The 19,694-nt window shown below is 38.8% G+C and overlaps 1 protein-coding gene across 1 annotated transcript in view; it reads left to right on the forward strand.

The window, feature by feature from the left end:
* The window catches only part of fut8b (fucosyltransferase 8b (alpha (1,6) fucosyltransferase)), a 369,273-nt gene that overhangs the window by 322,066 nt on the left and 27,513 nt on the right, over nucleotides 1-19,694 (forward strand). Inside the window, exon 7 of the mRNA XM_062033787.1 lies at nucleotides 11,827-12,073. Within this exon, the coding sequence (XP_061889771.1) occupies nucleotides 11,827-12,073 (247 nt within the window). The remainder of the gene's footprint in view (nucleotides 1-11,826; nucleotides 12,074-19,694) is intronic.

Raw genomic sequence — 19,694 nt, forward strand, 5'->3', positions numbered from 1 at the left:
TGCGTAAATGAGAAGTGAGGAGACGTGCGTGTGGAAGGAACGAGATATGTTGAGCTGTGTTAGTATAGCTTGCTCAATAAAAGTTTAAAAAGAGCGTCAGACTTCGTGTGCACTTCTTCTGGACGCTACAATTGGTGGCAGAAGTAAAACTTTGCGCATACTGCACTGTTTGTGTGCTACGTCATCGGGAGGTACGTGCCACGTGAGGAGCTCGCCGCAAAGAGAGAGAGAGAGCGTTTACAGGTGCAGCCACGCTGCTTGCCACGGGGGGAATTCCGCCCTCAATGAAGACTCCCAGGTTTGATGGCAAGGCGAACTGGGAGGCATTTCATCCCACTTCTGACATCAATTGTAGCGTCCAGAAGAAGTGCACACCAAGTCTGATGCACTTTTTAAACTTTTATTGAGCAAGCTATACTAACACAGCTCAACTTATCTCGTTCTTTCCAAAAGGAAAACCAATCCTCACTCCTCATTTCCGCAACAGCAGCGCTTCCTCCTTCTGCGCCAATCACCTTACAGGCGTGCTACGTTCACGTTTTCTTATCTGGTTAAATAAAGGTTTTACAACAAAGAGGATGCAGGATAAAGTGACAGAAATTGAAATTTTTGTATTGTAATATACATCAGGAAGTGTTGTGTAAGAAAGTGTTAAAAATAAAACCATCAAAAGCCATCTGCTTTTGTATAAAGATAAGTTAGGTTAAATGAAAATATTATTATTATTATCTATCTTACGGTATATCAAAAATAATTTGAGCAAAATTTTATTGAAATATTGTCAGTGTGGCCCTCCAGCAGTGCTCGGGTTGCTCATGCGGCCCCCGGTAAAAATTAATTGCCCACCCCTGATCTATTGCATTGGTAATTTCCTCTGTTATTTTAATTAATGCTATTGATGTTGAGATATTTGCTCGAAATCCATATTGGTTCTCCACGAGCGTCCCACTTTTGTTAATAAATAAATCTAATCGACTATTGAATAATTTTTCCATGATTTTGGAGAATTGTGGAAGTAATGAAACTGGTCTGTAGTTAGTAAACTGGTGTATGTCTCCATTCTTATAGATTGGTACGACTTTTGCCATTTTCATTTTGTCTGGGAATTTTCCGGTTAAAAATGATACATTGGTGATATATGTCAGAGGTTCTGAAATGTCTTCTATAACCTTTTTTATCGTTACCATATCTATTCCATGACAGTCAGTTGAAGTCTTGGATTTACAATTTTTTACAATTTTCATTATTTCTTCTTTTGTTACACTTTTAAGAAACATGGAATTGGGATTTCTGTCTATGAGCTCACTCAAGTCCTCAACTGACCCATCATCTGCATCTGGAATTCTTTGATCCAGATTTGTTCCGATATTAACAAAATAATCATTGAAACGTTCAGCTATTTGGTTCATATTGTCATTTTTTGTATGTCCATCTACAAAAAATGACATGTGTGTATGTATGTTTGTATGTTGTATATGTATTTATGTTTATATATGTATATGTGTATATTTGTATATATATATACACTAATATATATATATTTATATATATATATATATATATATATATATATATATATACAGTATATATATAGATATATATATATATATATATATACAGTATATATATATATATATATATATATATATATATATATATATATATATATATATATTATATATGTGTATATACATGTACACATATAATGTTAACGACGCTAGCTTGATTGCATTACAATAGCATGTACAAATATGCATTAAAATGTTCCTACAGACATTGCACATGCAACGGTTTAGTAAGTATAAATACAGTAGGAAGAGTATTCATATGGCCCCATTCGTCGTGGTTTACCCGACACATGAAATGTGAAAAAATGGGGGGTGCATTATTCATTTTAGCCTACAGGCAGCAGTAGAGTGTTGAACATTTTCAAACGTGTTTTGTGACAATTCCAACTTTGACCGCAGCGTCAGTTGCGACAGAGTGTGGTGCTTTCCATCATTTTCAGCAGACTGCGTTGCCGAATGATTAACCCCCACCTTCCTCTCGCGCAAGATCCACCCAGGAACGTGGCCTTATGAATCCCTTCCCTACTGTAGTGTTAGTTATATTGTTAAACCTACAAACTGTGCTCGGAGTGATGAATGAAGAATCCATACGAGTAGGAACGCTATGGACGAGCAGAAGCCCGAATGACACTTATACTCCCGGTTGAAAGCACGAAACAGAAGGAAATACTGCAGACATTCACCCTCCAAAACAATAACACACTTTCAGTGTCTGTTAAAAAAAACTATTTGTTGAATTCCAAACATTATGGCGGTTAGCGAAGAACAATCTATAAATTAGCAGCACTGTAGTATAAGCCACAGGGTGCAGAGCGTGGGGAAAAAAGTAGTACACACACATATTTGATGTGTCAATCTATTATCTATTTTCCATTGTTTTCCATTATTGTGCAGAAATATGGGGAATACATATCACAGCAACATAATGCCTTTATTTCTTTCACAGAAAAGAGCAATTCGTATAATTTTTACAGTATGATACAGAGACCACACAAATCCACTCTTCATTAGGTCAGGATTAGTAAAACTAAAAGACATTGTAGAATTGCATACTCTAATAGTGATGTTCAAAGCTAGAAATAAAGTTCTTCCGAAGGACTTACAAAGGTTGTTTGTGTTCACGTCTGAAGATGAGAACCACAGAAGGCCGTATGATTTTAAACATCCAAGAGTGCGAACAAATTTGAAGCAAATGTGCTTGTCTGTTGCTGGTGTGAAAGCATGGAATTCTCTAGACCAGGGGTCGGCAACCCAAAATGTTGAAAGAGCCATATTGGACCAAAAATACAAAAACAAATCTGTCTGGAGCCGCAAAAAATTAAAAGCCATATTACATGTGTCATGAGATATAAATGTAATTAAGAGGACTTAAAGGAAACTAAATGACCTCAAATATAGCTACAAATGAGGCATAATGATGCAATATGTACACATCGCTAGCCTAAATAGCATGTTAGCATCGATTAGCTTGCAGTCATGCAGTGACCAAATATGTCTGATTAGCACTCCACACAAGTCAATAACATCAACAAAACTCACCTTTGTGCATTCATGCACAACGTTAAAAGTTTGGTGGACAAAATGAGACAGAAAAAGTGGCATAAAACACGTCCTAGAAAGTCGGAGAAAGTTATATCAATCAATACATGTAAACAAACTATACGGTGAGTTCAAGGACCGCCAAAATAAGTAGGACAAAACGGCGCTCGCCAAATACTCGAATCAGTGAAGCATGTTTAATATAAACAGTGTGCTTTATAACAATTAGGGAGGTTTGTGTCATGTTTGTCCTCCTACAGAAACCATACTAAAACAAAAAAATAGATTTTTTTACCCTCATCTTTTTCCATTCTTCATACATTTTTGAAAAATCTCCAGAGAGCCAGTAGGGCGGCGCTAAAGAGCCGCATGCGGCTCTAGAGCCGCGGGTTGCCGACCCCCGCTCTAGACAAAGACTTAAAAAGTTGCAAGAATATCTTTGAATTTAAAAAGAGTTACAAAAAGAGACAACTGGAATTATATCAAACTGATTTTTGATTTTGATTGGACGTTTTATTTTGAAAATGCTTAAACGAAAATTTTAAGTATTTTGGAGTTCGGGTGTTGGTGGAGGGAACAGTGATAAAGTCATCTAAAATAATTTGTGTTAAAAAGGGGGCAGATAAATATAAGAATAGTATTCTTCCATCTGCTCCTTTCTGATCATGGAAATGTATAAGAAACAAAAAAACAATGAAAGTGTCAACTGTACATGGCTTGTATACATGCATTTTCATGAGAGGAATAAAAATAAATGACGATGACGATCGTGGTGAACTGCGCCTTTAAGAAAGAAACAAATGGAAAGGTGAAGTAAGGCTCTCAGTGGAGGATATGACTGCAGAAACATCTTATTTGTTGCTCGATGATGTCTCTTTGGAGTCATCCCCTGAAATATGGATGAGGCCTTCCAGGTGAAAGTGATCTAATGGAGGGGCCGCGGGTGGAAGACAGACGGCATATTTTTTTCTCTTCCGCTTCTTGACGCCTTGTCCACCCGACGCACATCATGCTTTGTTACATCAGCCGGACCTATTAATATTTGCATGCATCCATCCTCTGCACCGCCTTGGACCTGGACTTGGTCGCCTGCCAGCCCCAGATCTCGTATTAATGCCTCCTCCGATTTGTAGTCACGTCAGGGTTCTGGCAAATTGAGACCTTGCGTTTATTCCTGTCCTCGTCCCTGACATGTTTTTATGGAGCCATCATGTAAAAAGGCACTTTTGAATGGACTCATTGTGCCGTTTATTTGGAGCTGCGCAGATGTTGTTTACGGCTGCATTAGGGCTGGGGTCTATGTAAAGGCTGGCGTACGTTCTCCGAAGGTTTTTATAAGCCAAAGAACGCGAAGGTTGCCGTGTCCAGTTTGTTGCTGTTTTCATCGGATCCCAAGAGGTGCTACTGAGCCTCCTGCTTTTCCGTTTGCATACCGACACTTGGCCTTGTGCAGTTTTATGCAGTAAGTCTCGTACTTCTGGCAGTGCTCCGAGGTTGTCTGCTGCCCAGAGAACACACCTTTAAAGGCCTACTGAAACCCACTACTACCGACCACGCAGTCTGATAGTTTATACATCAATGATGAAATCTTAACATTGCAACACATGCCAATACGGCCGGGTTAACTTATAAAGTGCAATTTTAAATTTCCCGCCACACTTCCGGTTGAAAACGTGTAGATATGATGACGTATGCGCGTGACGTTGATACGGAAGTATTCGGACCCATTGAATCCAATACAAAAAAGCTCTGTTTTCATCGCAAAATTCCACAGTATTCTGGACATCTGTGTTGGTGAATCTTTTGCAGTTTGTTTAATGAACAATGGAGACTGCAAAGAAGAAAGCTGTAGGTGCGATCGGTGTATTAGCGGCGGACTACAGCAACACAACCAGGAGCACTTTGAGGATAGCAGACGCGCTAGCCCAACGACCTCACCTTGACTTCCTCCGTCTCCAGGCCGCCAACCGCATCGGTGATCGGGTGAAGTCCTTCGTCGTACCGTCGATCGCTGGAACGCAGGTGAGCACGGGTGTTGATTAGCAGATGAGAGCTGGCGCAGGTGCAGAGCTAATGTTTTTAGCATAGCTCTGTCGAGGTTCCGTAGCTAAGTTAGCTTCAATGGCGTCGTTAGCAACAGCATTGTTAAGCTTCGCCAAGATGGAAAGCATTAACCATTAATGTTTTTAGCATAGCTCTGTCGAGGTTCCGTAGCTAAGTTAGCTTCAATGGCGTCGTTAGCAACAGCATTGTTAAGCTTCGCCAAGATGGAAAGCATTAACCGTTTATTTACATGTCCAGAGTTTGGTAGTATTGTTGATCGTCTGTCTATCCTTCCAGTTGGGGACTTATTTGTTTTTTTTCTATGTGCAGTAAAGCCCGATGCTATCACGTTAGCTCAGTAGCTAAAGAGCTTCACCGATGTATTGTCGTGGAGATAAAAGTCACTGTGAATGTCCATTTTGCGTTCTCGACTCTCATTTTCAAGAGGATATAGTATCCGAGGTGGTTTAAATTACAAATCCGTGATCCACAATAGAAAAAGGAGAGAGTGCGGAATCCAATGAGCCAGCTTGTACCTAAGTTACGGTCAGAGCGAAAAAAGATACGTTCTGCACTGCACGCTAGTCCTTCACTTTCACGTTCCTCATCCACGAATCTTTCATCCTCGCTCAAATTAATGGGGTAATCGTCGCTTTCTCGGTCCGAATCTCTCGCTGCTGGTGTAAACAATAGGAAAATGTGAGCAGTCCTTCCTCCGGTGTCGTCACGCTACTTCCGGTACAGGCAAGGCTTTTTTTTATCAGAGACCAAAAGTTGCGAACTTTATCGTCGTTGTTCTCTACTAAATCCTTTCAGCAAAAATATGGCAATATCGCGAAATGATCAAGTATGACACATAGAATGGATCTGCTATCCCCGTTTAAATTTAAAAAATTCATTTCAGTAGGCCTTTAAAATCGGCCCTCCTCCAGACGTTTTGCCCAAGGCTTCTGCCAAGCGAGACCACCTCCGGACCCCCAGATTTCCTGACCCCCAGCCATCATGTTCGGCTGACACATTGGATTCTTGTAATCCCAGATCTTTGAATTACACTGAACTAGGGCTGGGCGATATGGCCTTTTATTAATATTTCGATATTTTTAGGCCATGTCACGATACATGATATATATCTCGATATTTTGCCTTAGCCTTGAATGAACACTTGATGCATATAATCACAGCAGTATGATGATTCTATGTGTTTACATTAAAACATTCTTCTTCATACTGCATTAATATATGCTCATTTTAAACTTTCATGCAGAGAAGTCAATTTACCAAAACTGCATTTATTAAACATTTATTAAGCAGTGGCACAAACATTCATGTAAATTCCAAAACAGAAAGTGCAAGATTGTCAGAGACATTTAAAAAAAAGCTTTTATGCATGATGTCACACAAGATATTTCAAAAAGTGTCAAATAAAAATGAGCTGCATAATAGGAAATCAAATAGTGTATGTCCTTCGCTATGTGGTAGGTTCCTGCGGACGTTATCTCCTTCTGTTGTTGATCATTTTTTTCATACGGTGTTGATCTGGAAATGGAAGACGCCAGGCTCAATTGGGTCAGTGCTGGTTGCTTCGGCATTTTGTTGGGTGTGGCACCGGCCGCGGATGTTGACATGCGGAGTTTCAAGCACTCTTCATTTTCTAGCAGGTGACTTTTCAAATGATGCTACAAATTAGTAGTGCTGCTACTTTTTGTAGCAACGCTTTTGCCGCATACTTGACATATTACGGTTGTCTGTTCAACATCTTTCCGCTTGAAGCCAAACCACCGCCAGACGATGGACCCCCTGCTGTTTGTCTTGGGAATTAATTTGTCTTCCTTCATTTGTTACCAGATTCACACCTTCTTTCTGTTATGATCCGCTGCCCGGATCATAGTCTGTTTAAGTTTTTCGAGTCACTCGTGTTTTCTGTTAGTTTTGGACTCCTTTAGTTCCTGTTTATGCACCTCTGAGTTTGTTACCATGGCTACTTATTAGTTTCACCTGCCTCTTGTGTTCCGGACGCGCACCTGTTTGTAATCACTGACATTATTTAAGCCTGCCTTTGCCAGTCAGTCGGTCTGGCTTCTCTATTTGCGTCACGCTACTGTTACGTTAGTTTTGCTTGTCTCCTAGCCCCTGCTAGTGATCCCTAGTCTGTGCTAAGTAGTAGCCTCAGCTTCAGGTGCGATCTGCACCTTATTCCGTCGGTTTGTTTTCTGTTTTGTACCTGTTTTGTGTTCATTTACTATTAAATCATGTCCTTACCTGCAAGTCCTGTCCGGATTCGTCCATTTGCATCCGGGGAGAACAAACCCCGTATCACCATGCGACCCGGTCGTAACACTTTCTCTCCTATTACCACTCGCACCGCTCTGCTTGCACCACAGCTAACGTTACCCATGCCACTACCTCTCTGCTCCGTGAGGGAGTATAACGTTGCGACAGTATGTGACGTATGTAACAAGGTGCGCTAGTTTTATCTCTCTGTGAGAAGGAGATACAAGAAAGAGTGAGAAAAGCCTGCAGTGTAATGCCCGCAGCTAAAAGCAACTGTGTCAGAACGTATACTCGAATACTCACGATATAGTCATTTTCTACATTGCACAGAGACAAACCCGCGATATATCGAGTATATCGCCCAGCCCTACACTGAAGTAAAAAAAAGGGACTGAAACCTGAAACCTTCAGTTCTTTTTCCTCCAATATTGTAATTATTTAATTTAGGGATGGGTACTTTTTTTGGCGTCCCAGTCCTAAAGCCCGATTCAAGAAAAATCCAACAGTGCCATTTTACGGTACGGGGGTCGCGCCCGGTCGCCGACAATTCCCATTTCAAAGCTTACTGGTCACTCCAGCAGCACCGAGAGCGGACTCAGCCAAACTACCCCTAGGTCACGTTGCAATAGTCCCCTCAATTCCCCCCAAAAACGGATTAACTGGCTGTAATATGAAGACAATATAACATACATCCATAAACGTGGATGCATATGCAAAAGTGCAATATATTTATCTGTACAGTAACCTATTTATTTATATCTGCACCTTATTGCTCTTTTATCCTGCACTACAACGAGCTAATGCAACTAAATGTTGTTCTTATCTGTACTGTAAAGTTCAAATTTCAATGAAAATAAAAGGAAGTCTAAGTCTAATTCCCAATGCCAGCAAATGAAAATTATTCAAAAAAATAAACAAAGTGAGGCTCCAATTCTTCCAAAAATGTGCTAGCTTGATGCTAATATACATTGACTTTGCTTTTGACATGCTAGCGATTTTTACATAGCGGTTTCAACACCTCCAAATGTGTCGATGAAAAGTACAACCGAGATGGATGATAGAACAGCCGGTGCGTAATAAGTACAATACTTACAGTATTAACACTTTTTAGGGCGCAACAACAACAAGAAAAAAAAACACCATAAACTACACACTACTGCCATCTAACGTCTTTGACTTGCAACTTTAATTGCAACCTAACTTGCAAATTATACTCAAAATTGTTATAATAAAACAAGATGTAACAACTGGACAGCAGTTTTTAAATGTCGAGGGGAAAAAAGGACATTTTATTCTGGAAAACAATTCATATTTATTAACGCACACAAAAGTACCGAAAACGTGTAATTTTGAGGACAGACATCGATTCTTCAGTTCTTCATTGATATGCGCAGAAATGTGTTTAAAAAATGTCAGTTTTTCCACTTGCATTTTATAAAATCCGACTCAATTCCCGTAAGAAAGTATGCAGTACCTCAACTTACGAGCTCATTGGTTCCGTGACGGAGCTCCTAAGTCAAAACACTTTCCGATAAAATCAACGTCACTCCTTTAAACAAACTGGAATGCTTGACCCCCTAAAATGGCACACTTTTAACACGTAACATGCCTTTTTAAAAGAAAAACTAACTTTTAGATAACACATTTTGTATGGAAAACAACTTTATGAAGCAATGTAATAATAATGTACAGCTTTTACTTTGGAGAGTGGACTTCTATGGCATCTCTTTCCCGCTGCTTCTCCGTCAAACACACCATCAGCAGCTTCTCCAGATTTTCATGGATAAAAGTCTACCGTTTAGATATGAACCTAACATTCTCGGCTGGCGTTGGACTCATTTTGCTTCAATATGGTGCAAAGTGGTTGTTGATAATTGTTTTTAATCCAATTCTTCTTCTTCTCAGCACTGTCCTTCACACTAAATGTTCTTCCCTCCCAAAGTTATGTCGATCTCTAGCTATAAGCTATTGCTAGCGAGTAAGACCATATGTTTTAGGTGGATCTAACGGGGTTTACTGTGACATTACGACACCCGCTAATGGCGTAGGATGTGCCTTATGATTAATGCAATAGCTCCTCCCACTGGTTATTAATTATAACCATCGCCTTGCATTCAAGAAATTCATAGAAAGACTTGAAATAATTGAAAAAATCAAAGCCCGGGACGCCGCTCGCTCGAGCGTGTCCGATAGTTTATGCAAGTGCTCCCCCCTGCCAGTTATTAATGATAACCACCGCCGCCTTGCAGAACGGTAATTAACATTACAAATAATTCACAAAATCAAAGCCCAAGGTTACGCCCCATCGTGCATGTCATATAATTCATGTGATCTCTCCTCCTGCCAATCATTTAAAAAAAAAAAAAAAACAGTGCACAATAGAAATAAACAGAACAACTCGAAATTGGAGAGTAAAGGTGTCGTACTTAGGGATGGGTATTCAATAGAGATGTCCGATAATATCGGCCCGCTGATATTTTCGGCCGATAAATGCGTTAAAATGTAGTATCGGAAATTATCGGTATCGGTTTTTTTATTATCGGTATCGTTTTTTTTATTATCGGTATCGTTTTTTTGTTGTTGGTTTTTTTTGGGGTTTTTTTATTAAATCAACATAAAAAACACAAGATACACTTACAATTAGTGCACCAACCCAAAAAACCTCCCTCCCCCATTTACACTCATTCACACTCATTCTTTCTGTTATTAATATTCTGGTTCCTACATTATATATCAATATATATCAATACAGTCTGCAAGGGATACAGTCCGTAAGCACACATGGTTGTGAGTGCTGCTGGTCCACTAATAGTACTAACCTTTAACAGTTAATTTTACTAATTTTCATTAATTACTAGTTTCTATGTAACTGTTTTTATATTGTTTTACTTTCTTTTTTATTCAAGAAAATGTTTTTAATTTATTTATCTTGTTTTATTTTATTTATTTTTTTTTTAAAGTACCTTATCTTCACCATACGTGGTTGTCCAAATTAGGCATAATAATGTGTTAATTCCGCGACTGTATATATCGGTTGATATCGGTTGATATCGGTATCGGTTGATATCGGTATCGGTTGATATCGGTATCGGTAATTAAAGAGTTGGACAATATCGGATATCGGCAAAAAGCCATTATCGGACATCCCTAGTATTCAATCCGGTAAATTTTTTGGCACCGATTCACGTAAAATCCAACGGTACCTGGGTTCCGCACTTAACAGCACTTAACACAAAAAAAAACCCTTCAATGTAAGTAAAGTAAGGCTCCACTTTTACAAAAAATGGGTTTAGCTTGACGCTAATATACATTGGCTATTGACGTGCTACTGATTAGCATCAGCGATTGTACATGGCGATTTCAACACCTCCATATTTGTTGATGAAAACTACACCTAAGATGCATGTTGCAATCAAACAGCTGGTGCGTAATAAGTAAAGTTCAAGTACCAATGACACTAGGTGTGGTGAAATTTGTCCTCTGCATTTAACCCATCACCCTTGTTCCACCCCCTGGGAGGTGAGGGGAGCAGTGAGCAGTAGCGGTGGCCGTGCCCCGGGAATCATTTTGGTGATTTAACCCCCAATTCCAACCCTTGATGCTGAGTGCCAAACAGGGAGGTAGTGGGTCCCATTTTTATAGTCTTTGGTATGACTCGGCCGGGGTTTGAACTCACGACCTACCGATCTCAGGGCGGGCACACTCACTACAAAGCCTAAAAACACTTACAACAAAGCTCTACAAATGCATAATAGAAATAAACAAAACAACTCAAAATCAGAGACTAAAGGTGTCGTACTCATGGATGGGTATTCAATCCGGTACTTTTTTGACACCGATTCACGTAAAATCCAACGGTACCTGGGTTCAATACAATACAATACAATAAAATCCGACAATACAATACTTGCCGTATTAACACTTTTTAGGGCGCAACAAATGCATCTAACTTCGTAGATTTGCAACTTAATGTCATGCTTACAAATGAGACTTAGAAATATAATAATAAAACAGGATATAACAACTGGACAGCAGTTGTCATTATCAGCTCATTTTTAAATGTTGCAATAAAAAATTTAATTTTATTATTAAAAAAAACTGTGTTAAACACACACAAAAGTATCAAAATTTGGTACCGGTATTGATTCCCAAGTACCAGGAATTGGTACTGTATCGGTTCGAGTCGTAGTACAGCATGTTACTACAAAGCAAACAACTCTGGATACATACGATACATTAGTGATGGCTACATGGTGCATTAGTGAGTGTGTGGCACACTCACTGGTTGTACTGACACCACGTTGCTGTTCCATAATAGCGCTATCGGCTGGATTATTTTTCTGACGTCGGCCCATCAAACAACGAGTAAAACAATTACGCGTCCGTTGTCTTTTGGTTTTTGCAGGGGAAGCCCATGATAAGGATGTCCAGGTTGTAGAGTTGCCTATAGTGGACAGCCTTCACCCTCGCCCGCCTTACCTGCCCCTGGCCATCCCCGAGGACCTGGCCCCGCGCCTGCACCGCCTCCACGGGGACCCCTCCGTGTGGTGGGTCTCCCAGTTCGTCAAGTACCTGGTGCGGCCCCAGCCTTGGCTGGAGAAGGAGATCCAGCAGACCACCGCCAAGCTTGGCTTCAAACACCCCATCATCGGGTAAGACCGCTCACCTGTCGTTGTTTTCATCTGCTTTCTATCCTCTGTCATAAAGTGTTTCATTACAAAGGCAAACAGGAGTCTGAGTCCTGAGCAAATATAGACGTAGCCGGGGGTCCCTGGTGCAGCTTTGTTTGAAGTTAATATTAAGCTAATGCAATATTAAAATGAAAGGACATTAGGTTGGTGGGGTTTTGTTTATTTCCCTCTTTTATTTTCTCACTAGTTTGCTAATGCAACCACCTTCTGGGTTCCCACAATAAAATGACTAATAACTTCATAGGAAATGTTGTATGTTATGTAGGAGCCTTTGCACCTCAGGCACCACTAATATAAACTACACTATTTTCAATGTAGTGAACATATTAGTATATATATATATATATATATATATATATATATATATATATATATATATATATATATATATATATATATATATATATATATATATATATATATATATATATATATATGTGTGTGTAGAGAGAGAGAGAGAGAGAGAGAGATACTGTATACATATATTAGGGGTGTGGGAAAAAATCGATTCGAATTGGAATCGCGATTCTCACGTTGTGCGACTCAGAATCGATTCTCATTTTAAAAAAATCGATTTGAAAAAAAAATGTTTTATTATTCTTTAATTTCCTTTTTTTTTTTTTTTTTTTTAAATTAATCAATCCAACAAAACAATACACAGCAATACCATAACAATGCAATACAATTCCAAAACCAAACCCAACCCAGCAACACTCAGAACTGCAATAAACAGAGCAATTGAGAGGAGACACAAACATGACACAGAACAAACCAAAAGTAGTGAAACAAAAATGAATATTATCTACAACAGTATCAATATTAGTTACAATTTCAACATAGCAGTGATTAAAAATCCCTCATTGACATTATCATTAGACATTTATAAAAATTAAAAAAAAGATCAATAGTGTCACAGTGGCTTACACTTGCATCGCATCTCATAAGCTTGACAACACACTGTGTCCAATATTTTCACAAAGATAAAATAAGTCATATTTTTGGTTCATTTAATAGTTCAAACAAATTTACATTATTGCAATCAGTTGATAAAACATTGTCCTTTACAATTATAAAAGCTCTTTACAAAAATCTACTACTCTGCTTGCATGTCAGCAGACTGGGGTAGATCCTGCTGAAATCCTATGTATTGAATGAATAGAGAATCCTTTTGAATCGGGAAAAAAAATCGTTTTTGAATTGAGAATCGTGTTGAATTGAAAAAAAATCGATTTTGAATCAAATCGTGACCCCAAGAATCGATATTGAATCGAATCGTGGGACACCCAAAGATTCACAGCCCTAATATATATATATATATATATATATATATATATATATATATATATATATATATATATATATATATATATACAGTATATATATATATATTATATATATTTATATATATATATATATATATATATATATATATATATATATATATATATATATATATATATATATATATATATATACAGTATATATATATATATATATATATATATATATATATATATATATATATATATATATATGTATATATATACATATATATATATATACAGTATATAGCAGTGATCCTCAAACTGTGGTAGATCCGTGGCAGGCAACCCAAAATGTTGAAAGAGCCATATAGGACCAAAAAATTAAAAGTCTTATATAAGTGTTATAATGAAGGCAACACATGATGTAAGTGTCTTTATTAGCTGTATTAGCCTAGTATCAAAATGACTGGCTGCCGCAAATCTTTATTGACAGAAATGTTGAAATGTAATATGTATTCTACACATTTTTACAACATTGAAAAACATTAGTAAAAACGGAGGCTTCTCAGAGGGTGAGATAACTCCTGAAAATGACTGGCTTAGAATGGCCAAAGGTATACACTCGCGATCAAAAGTTTACATACACTTGTTAAGAACATAATGTCTTCAGTTTCCAATCATTTATACAACTATTATTTTTTTGTGATAGAGTGATTGGAGCACATACTTGTTGGTCACAAAAAACATTCATGAAGTTTGGTTCTTTTATGAATTTATTATGGGTCTACTGAAAATGTGAGCAAATCTGCTGGGTCAAAAGTATACATACAGCAATGTTAATATTTGCTTACATGTCCCTTGGCAAGTTTCACTGCAATAAGGCGCTTTTGGTAGCCATCTGCAAGCTTCTGGTTGAATTTTTGACCACTCCTCTTGACAAAATTGGTGCAGTTCAGCTAAATGTGTTGGTTTTCTGACATGGACTTGTTTCTTCAGCATTGTCCACACATTTAAGTCAGGACTTTGGGAAGGCCATTCTAAAACCTTCATTCTAGCCTGATTTAGCCATTCCTTTACCACTTTTGACGTGTGTTTGGGGTCATTGTCCTGTTGGAACACCCAACTGCGCCCAAGACCCAACCTCCGGGCTGATGATTTTAGGTTGTCCTGAAGAATTTGGAGGTAATCCTCCTTTTTCATTGTCCCATTTACTCTCTGTAAAGCACCAGTTCCATTGGCAGCAAAACAGGCCCAGAGCATAATACTACCCCTACCATGCTTGACGGTAGGAATGGTGTTCCCGGGATTAAAGGCCTGGGTATTGTGGCCAAACAGCTCAATTTTTGTTTCATCTGACATCACATGGACAAAAATAAGATCTTCTATAAGAAAGTTCTGTTATAAATCCATAAAAGAACCAAACTTCATGAATGTTTTTTGTGACAAACAAGTATGTGCTCCAATCACTCAGCCGTGACATTATGTCCTTCACAAGTGTATGTAAACTTTTGACCACGACTGTAGATGTGTGTCCAAGTTAAAGGAAACGACAGGCTGTCTTCTTCTAATAGATTTATTACAATCTTTACAAGCTGGGTAACGTTTGCTGTCGTCTGGAACAATATGACACACAAACAACTATCAGAAATGCAGCCAATATTACATACAGATAATGTGTCATGAGACATGCAAATATAAATTAAATACACAGAGGACATAAGTAAAGGTAATTAAATGAACTCAAATATACCTACAAACAAGGCATAATGATGCAATATGTACATACAGCTAGCTTAAATAGCATGTTAGCATCGATTAGTTTGCAGTCCTGCACTGACCAAATATGCCTGATTAGCACTCCACACAAGTCAATAACATCAACAAAGTTCACCTTTGTGCATTCACACACAGCATAAAATATTGGGTGGACAAAATGAGACAAAGGGCTGGCATACAACACGTCTTTCTGTGGCAGCATCGGAGAAAGTTATACATGTAAACAAACTACGGTGAGTTCAAGGACCGCCGAAATTAGTAGGACAAAACGGCGCTCGCCAAATACTCTCGTCAGGGAAGCATAAACACAAACATATTAAACAGTGGGCTTTCTAACAATTAGGAAGGTCTGTGTCATGTTTGTCCTCCTACAGAATCCATATTAAAACAAAAATATATTTTTTCCTCATCTTTTAACATTTTCATACATTTTTGAAACACCTCCAGGGAGCCACTAGGGCGGCGCTAAAGATCCGCGAGTTGCCAACCCCCGCGCTAGTGGTACGCCGAAGAATCACTTGATTAAAGCACAGTCTTTTGTTTTCCCATTGTCAAACACAGTGTTACTGTTCAAATATTGGGTAATGTTGCAGCGGCCAAAAACCTGAAATATTTTTGTTAAATCAAACCTTTGCCTTGTTTTAATGAATACTTGGGCTTACTACGCTACTGTATTTTAATGTCTGAGGTGCTACTCAGTGAAAAAAGTTGGAGTACCACTAGTATATAAGGTTGTCACGATACCACTATTTCAGTGGTCGATACTGATACCTGTAGATTTGCACAATTTAGTATTCAGTATTATTACTAAGAGTTGAAAATAAGTGAACCCAGGTACTTTTAAATTCACTTCTTTATGAACAGTGCTGCAAAATGTCAAGTACTTAAGATCAGTGTGCTTCAACATCTTTTTCGCACAGAATTTAGATATTAGTATCAGCTGCCAAGAGGTAACGTTGAAAAAAGAACAGCAGTGTTCTTAACCTCCAAGTACATCAACAATAATAATACTGTGCTTATAAATATGGTTTTAAATATCAGCAATAGTCAACTATTTTTTAACAAGCTGTGGTGTGGAGCCGAGGTATCGGGATCAAATCTCTATTTTTCAATTAATCAATCAATCAATGTTTACTTATATAGCCCTAAATCACGAGTGTCTTGTTACTTTTGTGCATGTTAATAAATATTTATTGTTTTTAATATTAAAATCTATTTTTATGGCGACATTTAAAAATTAGCGGATTATGATGACTGTCCAATTAAGTTAAGTTAAAGTTAAGTTAAAGTACCAATGATTGTCACACACACACTAGGTGTGGTGAAATTTGTCCTCTGCATTTGACCCATCCCCTCGATCACCCCCTGGGAGGTGAGGGGAGCAGTGGGCAGCAGTGGTGCCCCGCCCGGGAATCATTTTTGGTGATTTAACCCCCAATTCCAACCCTTGATGCTGAGTGCCAAGCAGGGAGGTAATGGGTCCCATTTTTATAGTCTTTGGTATGACTCGGATGGGGTTTGAACTCACAACCTACCGATCTCAGGGCGGACACTCTTAACCACTAGGCCACCGAGTAGGTATATCTTATTTTGTTGTCACATTTCTGAGTCTCGAGTACAGTTGCAAGTCCACAACGATAGAGGGCAATATAGTAGGATGTGTTGGCTAGTCAGTGCAGTCTTTTGTTGCGCCCTAAAGAGTGTTCACACTGTAAGTATTGCACTTATTACGCACCAGCTGTTTGATTGGAAGGTGGAGGCCATTTGATTTGAAGGTGGAGGCCATACCGGAAGCGCCAAATCCACATACTTGACAGTTCTTCCACGAATAAGTAAATATATGAAAACACTGTCTCGTTTTTTTTTTTAAGACGTGAAAATACGAGTGAAATAACTTAGTTGTTAACTGTAGGTCAATAATGCTTGTCTTTCTCTCAGACAGACAGGGCTTTGCTGTCCGTTTCATGTGTGGCGCGAGGAAAAAGTGTTGCACAGTATTTGGTACTCACGATTAGTGAAGGGGAGCGACTCCTTTTGAATTCTGTCGGTCTTACCGGATGTCGATTCATGTAAAAATCAAAAGGGTGCCGTATCGCGATACCTCTGTTGCCTGTGACCTTACGTCCGGTTGCAGACTAAACACCGGCTGAAGGAAACAACCAGTCAAGCAGCACTCAGCCAAACTCCCTTTTAAGTAATGTTGCAAAAAACATGCACAATGGTTGAAACTGCTCAAACATAAAGTAAGGCTCCACTCTTCCAAAAACAGCCATCTTGATGCTAATTTACATTGGCTTTGCATTAGCATTAGCGATTTTACATGGCGATTTCAACACCTTCAAATTTGAAAAATGAAAACGACAACTAAGATGAATGTTACAATCAAACAGCTGGTGTGTAATAAGCACACTCCTTACAGTACAAACACCGTGTAGGGCGCAACATAACATTGTTCAGCTTAATGGAAAAAGCTACTTCCGAGTTAGACGACATACCGTGGATAGCCTGTGCAGTACTGCCATCTAGTGTCTTGGAAGTGAGACTCAACTGTAATAATAAAAGAAGATATAAAACCCTGGACATCACAGTTATCATAATCAGCTCATTTTTAAATATGTATATATGTGTAGTAGTACTACTTGGGTGCGTGTTTTGTCCATAAGCCTGGAAGTCGCTCTGTTGCGAGGGAATTAAGAACCTTAATTGGTGGAAACTAGCTAACTAAAGACTTTTGTTTACTCTTGTTTTAGTCCCTCCATGTGGCGCGAGGTACACAACTGAGGGGAAGTTAACATTTTGCCTGCAAGCCATTCTCTACATTCTGCACTTCCTGCCTCAGATTGTTCCTCGCCACAGTGAGCATTAAAAAAAACTCATTTTTAAATGTTACATTAAAAACATTTATTGTACTATCAAACATTTATCAACACACAAAAGTACCGAAAATTGGTACTGTTAAGTATCAACTCCCGGTTACTGAAAAAAGCAGGTGTTGTGTTTTTGTGTTGGTATCGAAGTATCGATACTAATAGTATATTTATGCTGTGTTTTCCCGATTATTGCGGGGGTTTTGCTCTTGAACCCATTGTTGTAGTTACATTTCCATCAACTTTTCTGATTTATATGAACATTGTATGAATTTAACATCATTAAAAGCCCTCCACCCAGATTTATATGAACATTGTATACATTTAACATCTTCAAAGGCCCTCCACAAGACAATGCCAAGCCACATTCAGCACGTGTTACAACAGCGTGGCTTCGTAAAAAAAAGAGTGCGGGTACTTTCCTGGCCCGCCTGCAGTCCCGACCTGTCTCCCATCGAAAATGTGTGGCGCATTATGAAGCGTAAAATACGACCGCGGAGACCCCGGACTGTTGAAAGACTGAAGCTCTACATAAAACAAGAATGGGAAAGAATTCTACTTTCAAAGCTTCAACAATTAGTTTCCTCAGTTCCCAATCGTTTATATATATATATATATATATATATATATATATATATATATATATATATATATATATATATATATATATATATATATATATATATATATATATATATATATGTGTGACGGTCCACAACTGTATGTGGCAAAACGCAGCTCCACACTGCTGTTGCTTCAACATATCACTGGCACCAGGTGGATTATGAATTTATTTTATTACAGTGTCCTGCAAAACAGTGCAAATTGTGAGACTGTGAGTCCACTTGGGTCACGGGATTATCAGTTGGAAGGCACAGTTCTGAGCACTTCTCGCAGGTAAAGTACATACCACTTCTCGCCAGCAACAGGCGCTGTTGCAACACTTCATTCATAATTTAAAGGCCTACTGAAAGCCACTACTACCGACCACGCAGTCTGATAGTTTATATATCAATGATGAAATCTTAACATTGCAACACATGCCAATACGGCCGGGTTAACTTATAAAGTGACATTTTAAAATTCCCGGGAAATATCCGGCTGAAACATCGCGGTATGATGACGTATGCGCGTGACGAAGTCCGAGTAACGGAAGTTATGGTACCCCGTAGAATCCTATACAAAAAGCTCTGTTTTCATTTCATAATTCCACAGTATTCTGGACATCTTTTGCAATTTTTTTAATGAACAATGAAGGCTGCAAAGAAGACAGTTGTAGGTGGGATCAGTGTATTAGCAGCGGACTACAGCAACACAACCAGGAGGACTTTGTTGGAGCGCTAGCCGCGCTAGCCGCCGACTTCACCTTGACTTCCTACGTCTCTGGGCCGCCAAACGCATCGGGTGAAGTCCTTCGTCCTTCTGCCGATCGCTGGAACGCAGGTGAGCACGGGTGTTGATGAGCAAATGAGGGCTGGCTGGCGTAGGTGGAGAGCTAATGTTTTTAGCATAGCTCTGTGCAGTCTGGTTGCTAAGTTAGCTTCAATGGCGTCGTTAGCACAGCATTGTTAACCTTCGCCAGCCTGGAAAGCATTATCCGTGTATGTACATGTCCACGGTTTAATAGTATTGTTGATTTTCTATCTATACTTCCCGTCATGGGTTTATTTCTTT

This window comes from Entelurus aequoreus, linkage group LG23, assembly GCF_033978785.1.
Source record: "Entelurus aequoreus isolate RoL-2023_Sb linkage group LG23, RoL_Eaeq_v1.1, whole genome shotgun sequence".
NCBI classification, from domain to species: domain Eukaryota; kingdom Metazoa; phylum Chordata; class Actinopteri; order Syngnathiformes; family Syngnathidae; genus Entelurus; species Entelurus aequoreus.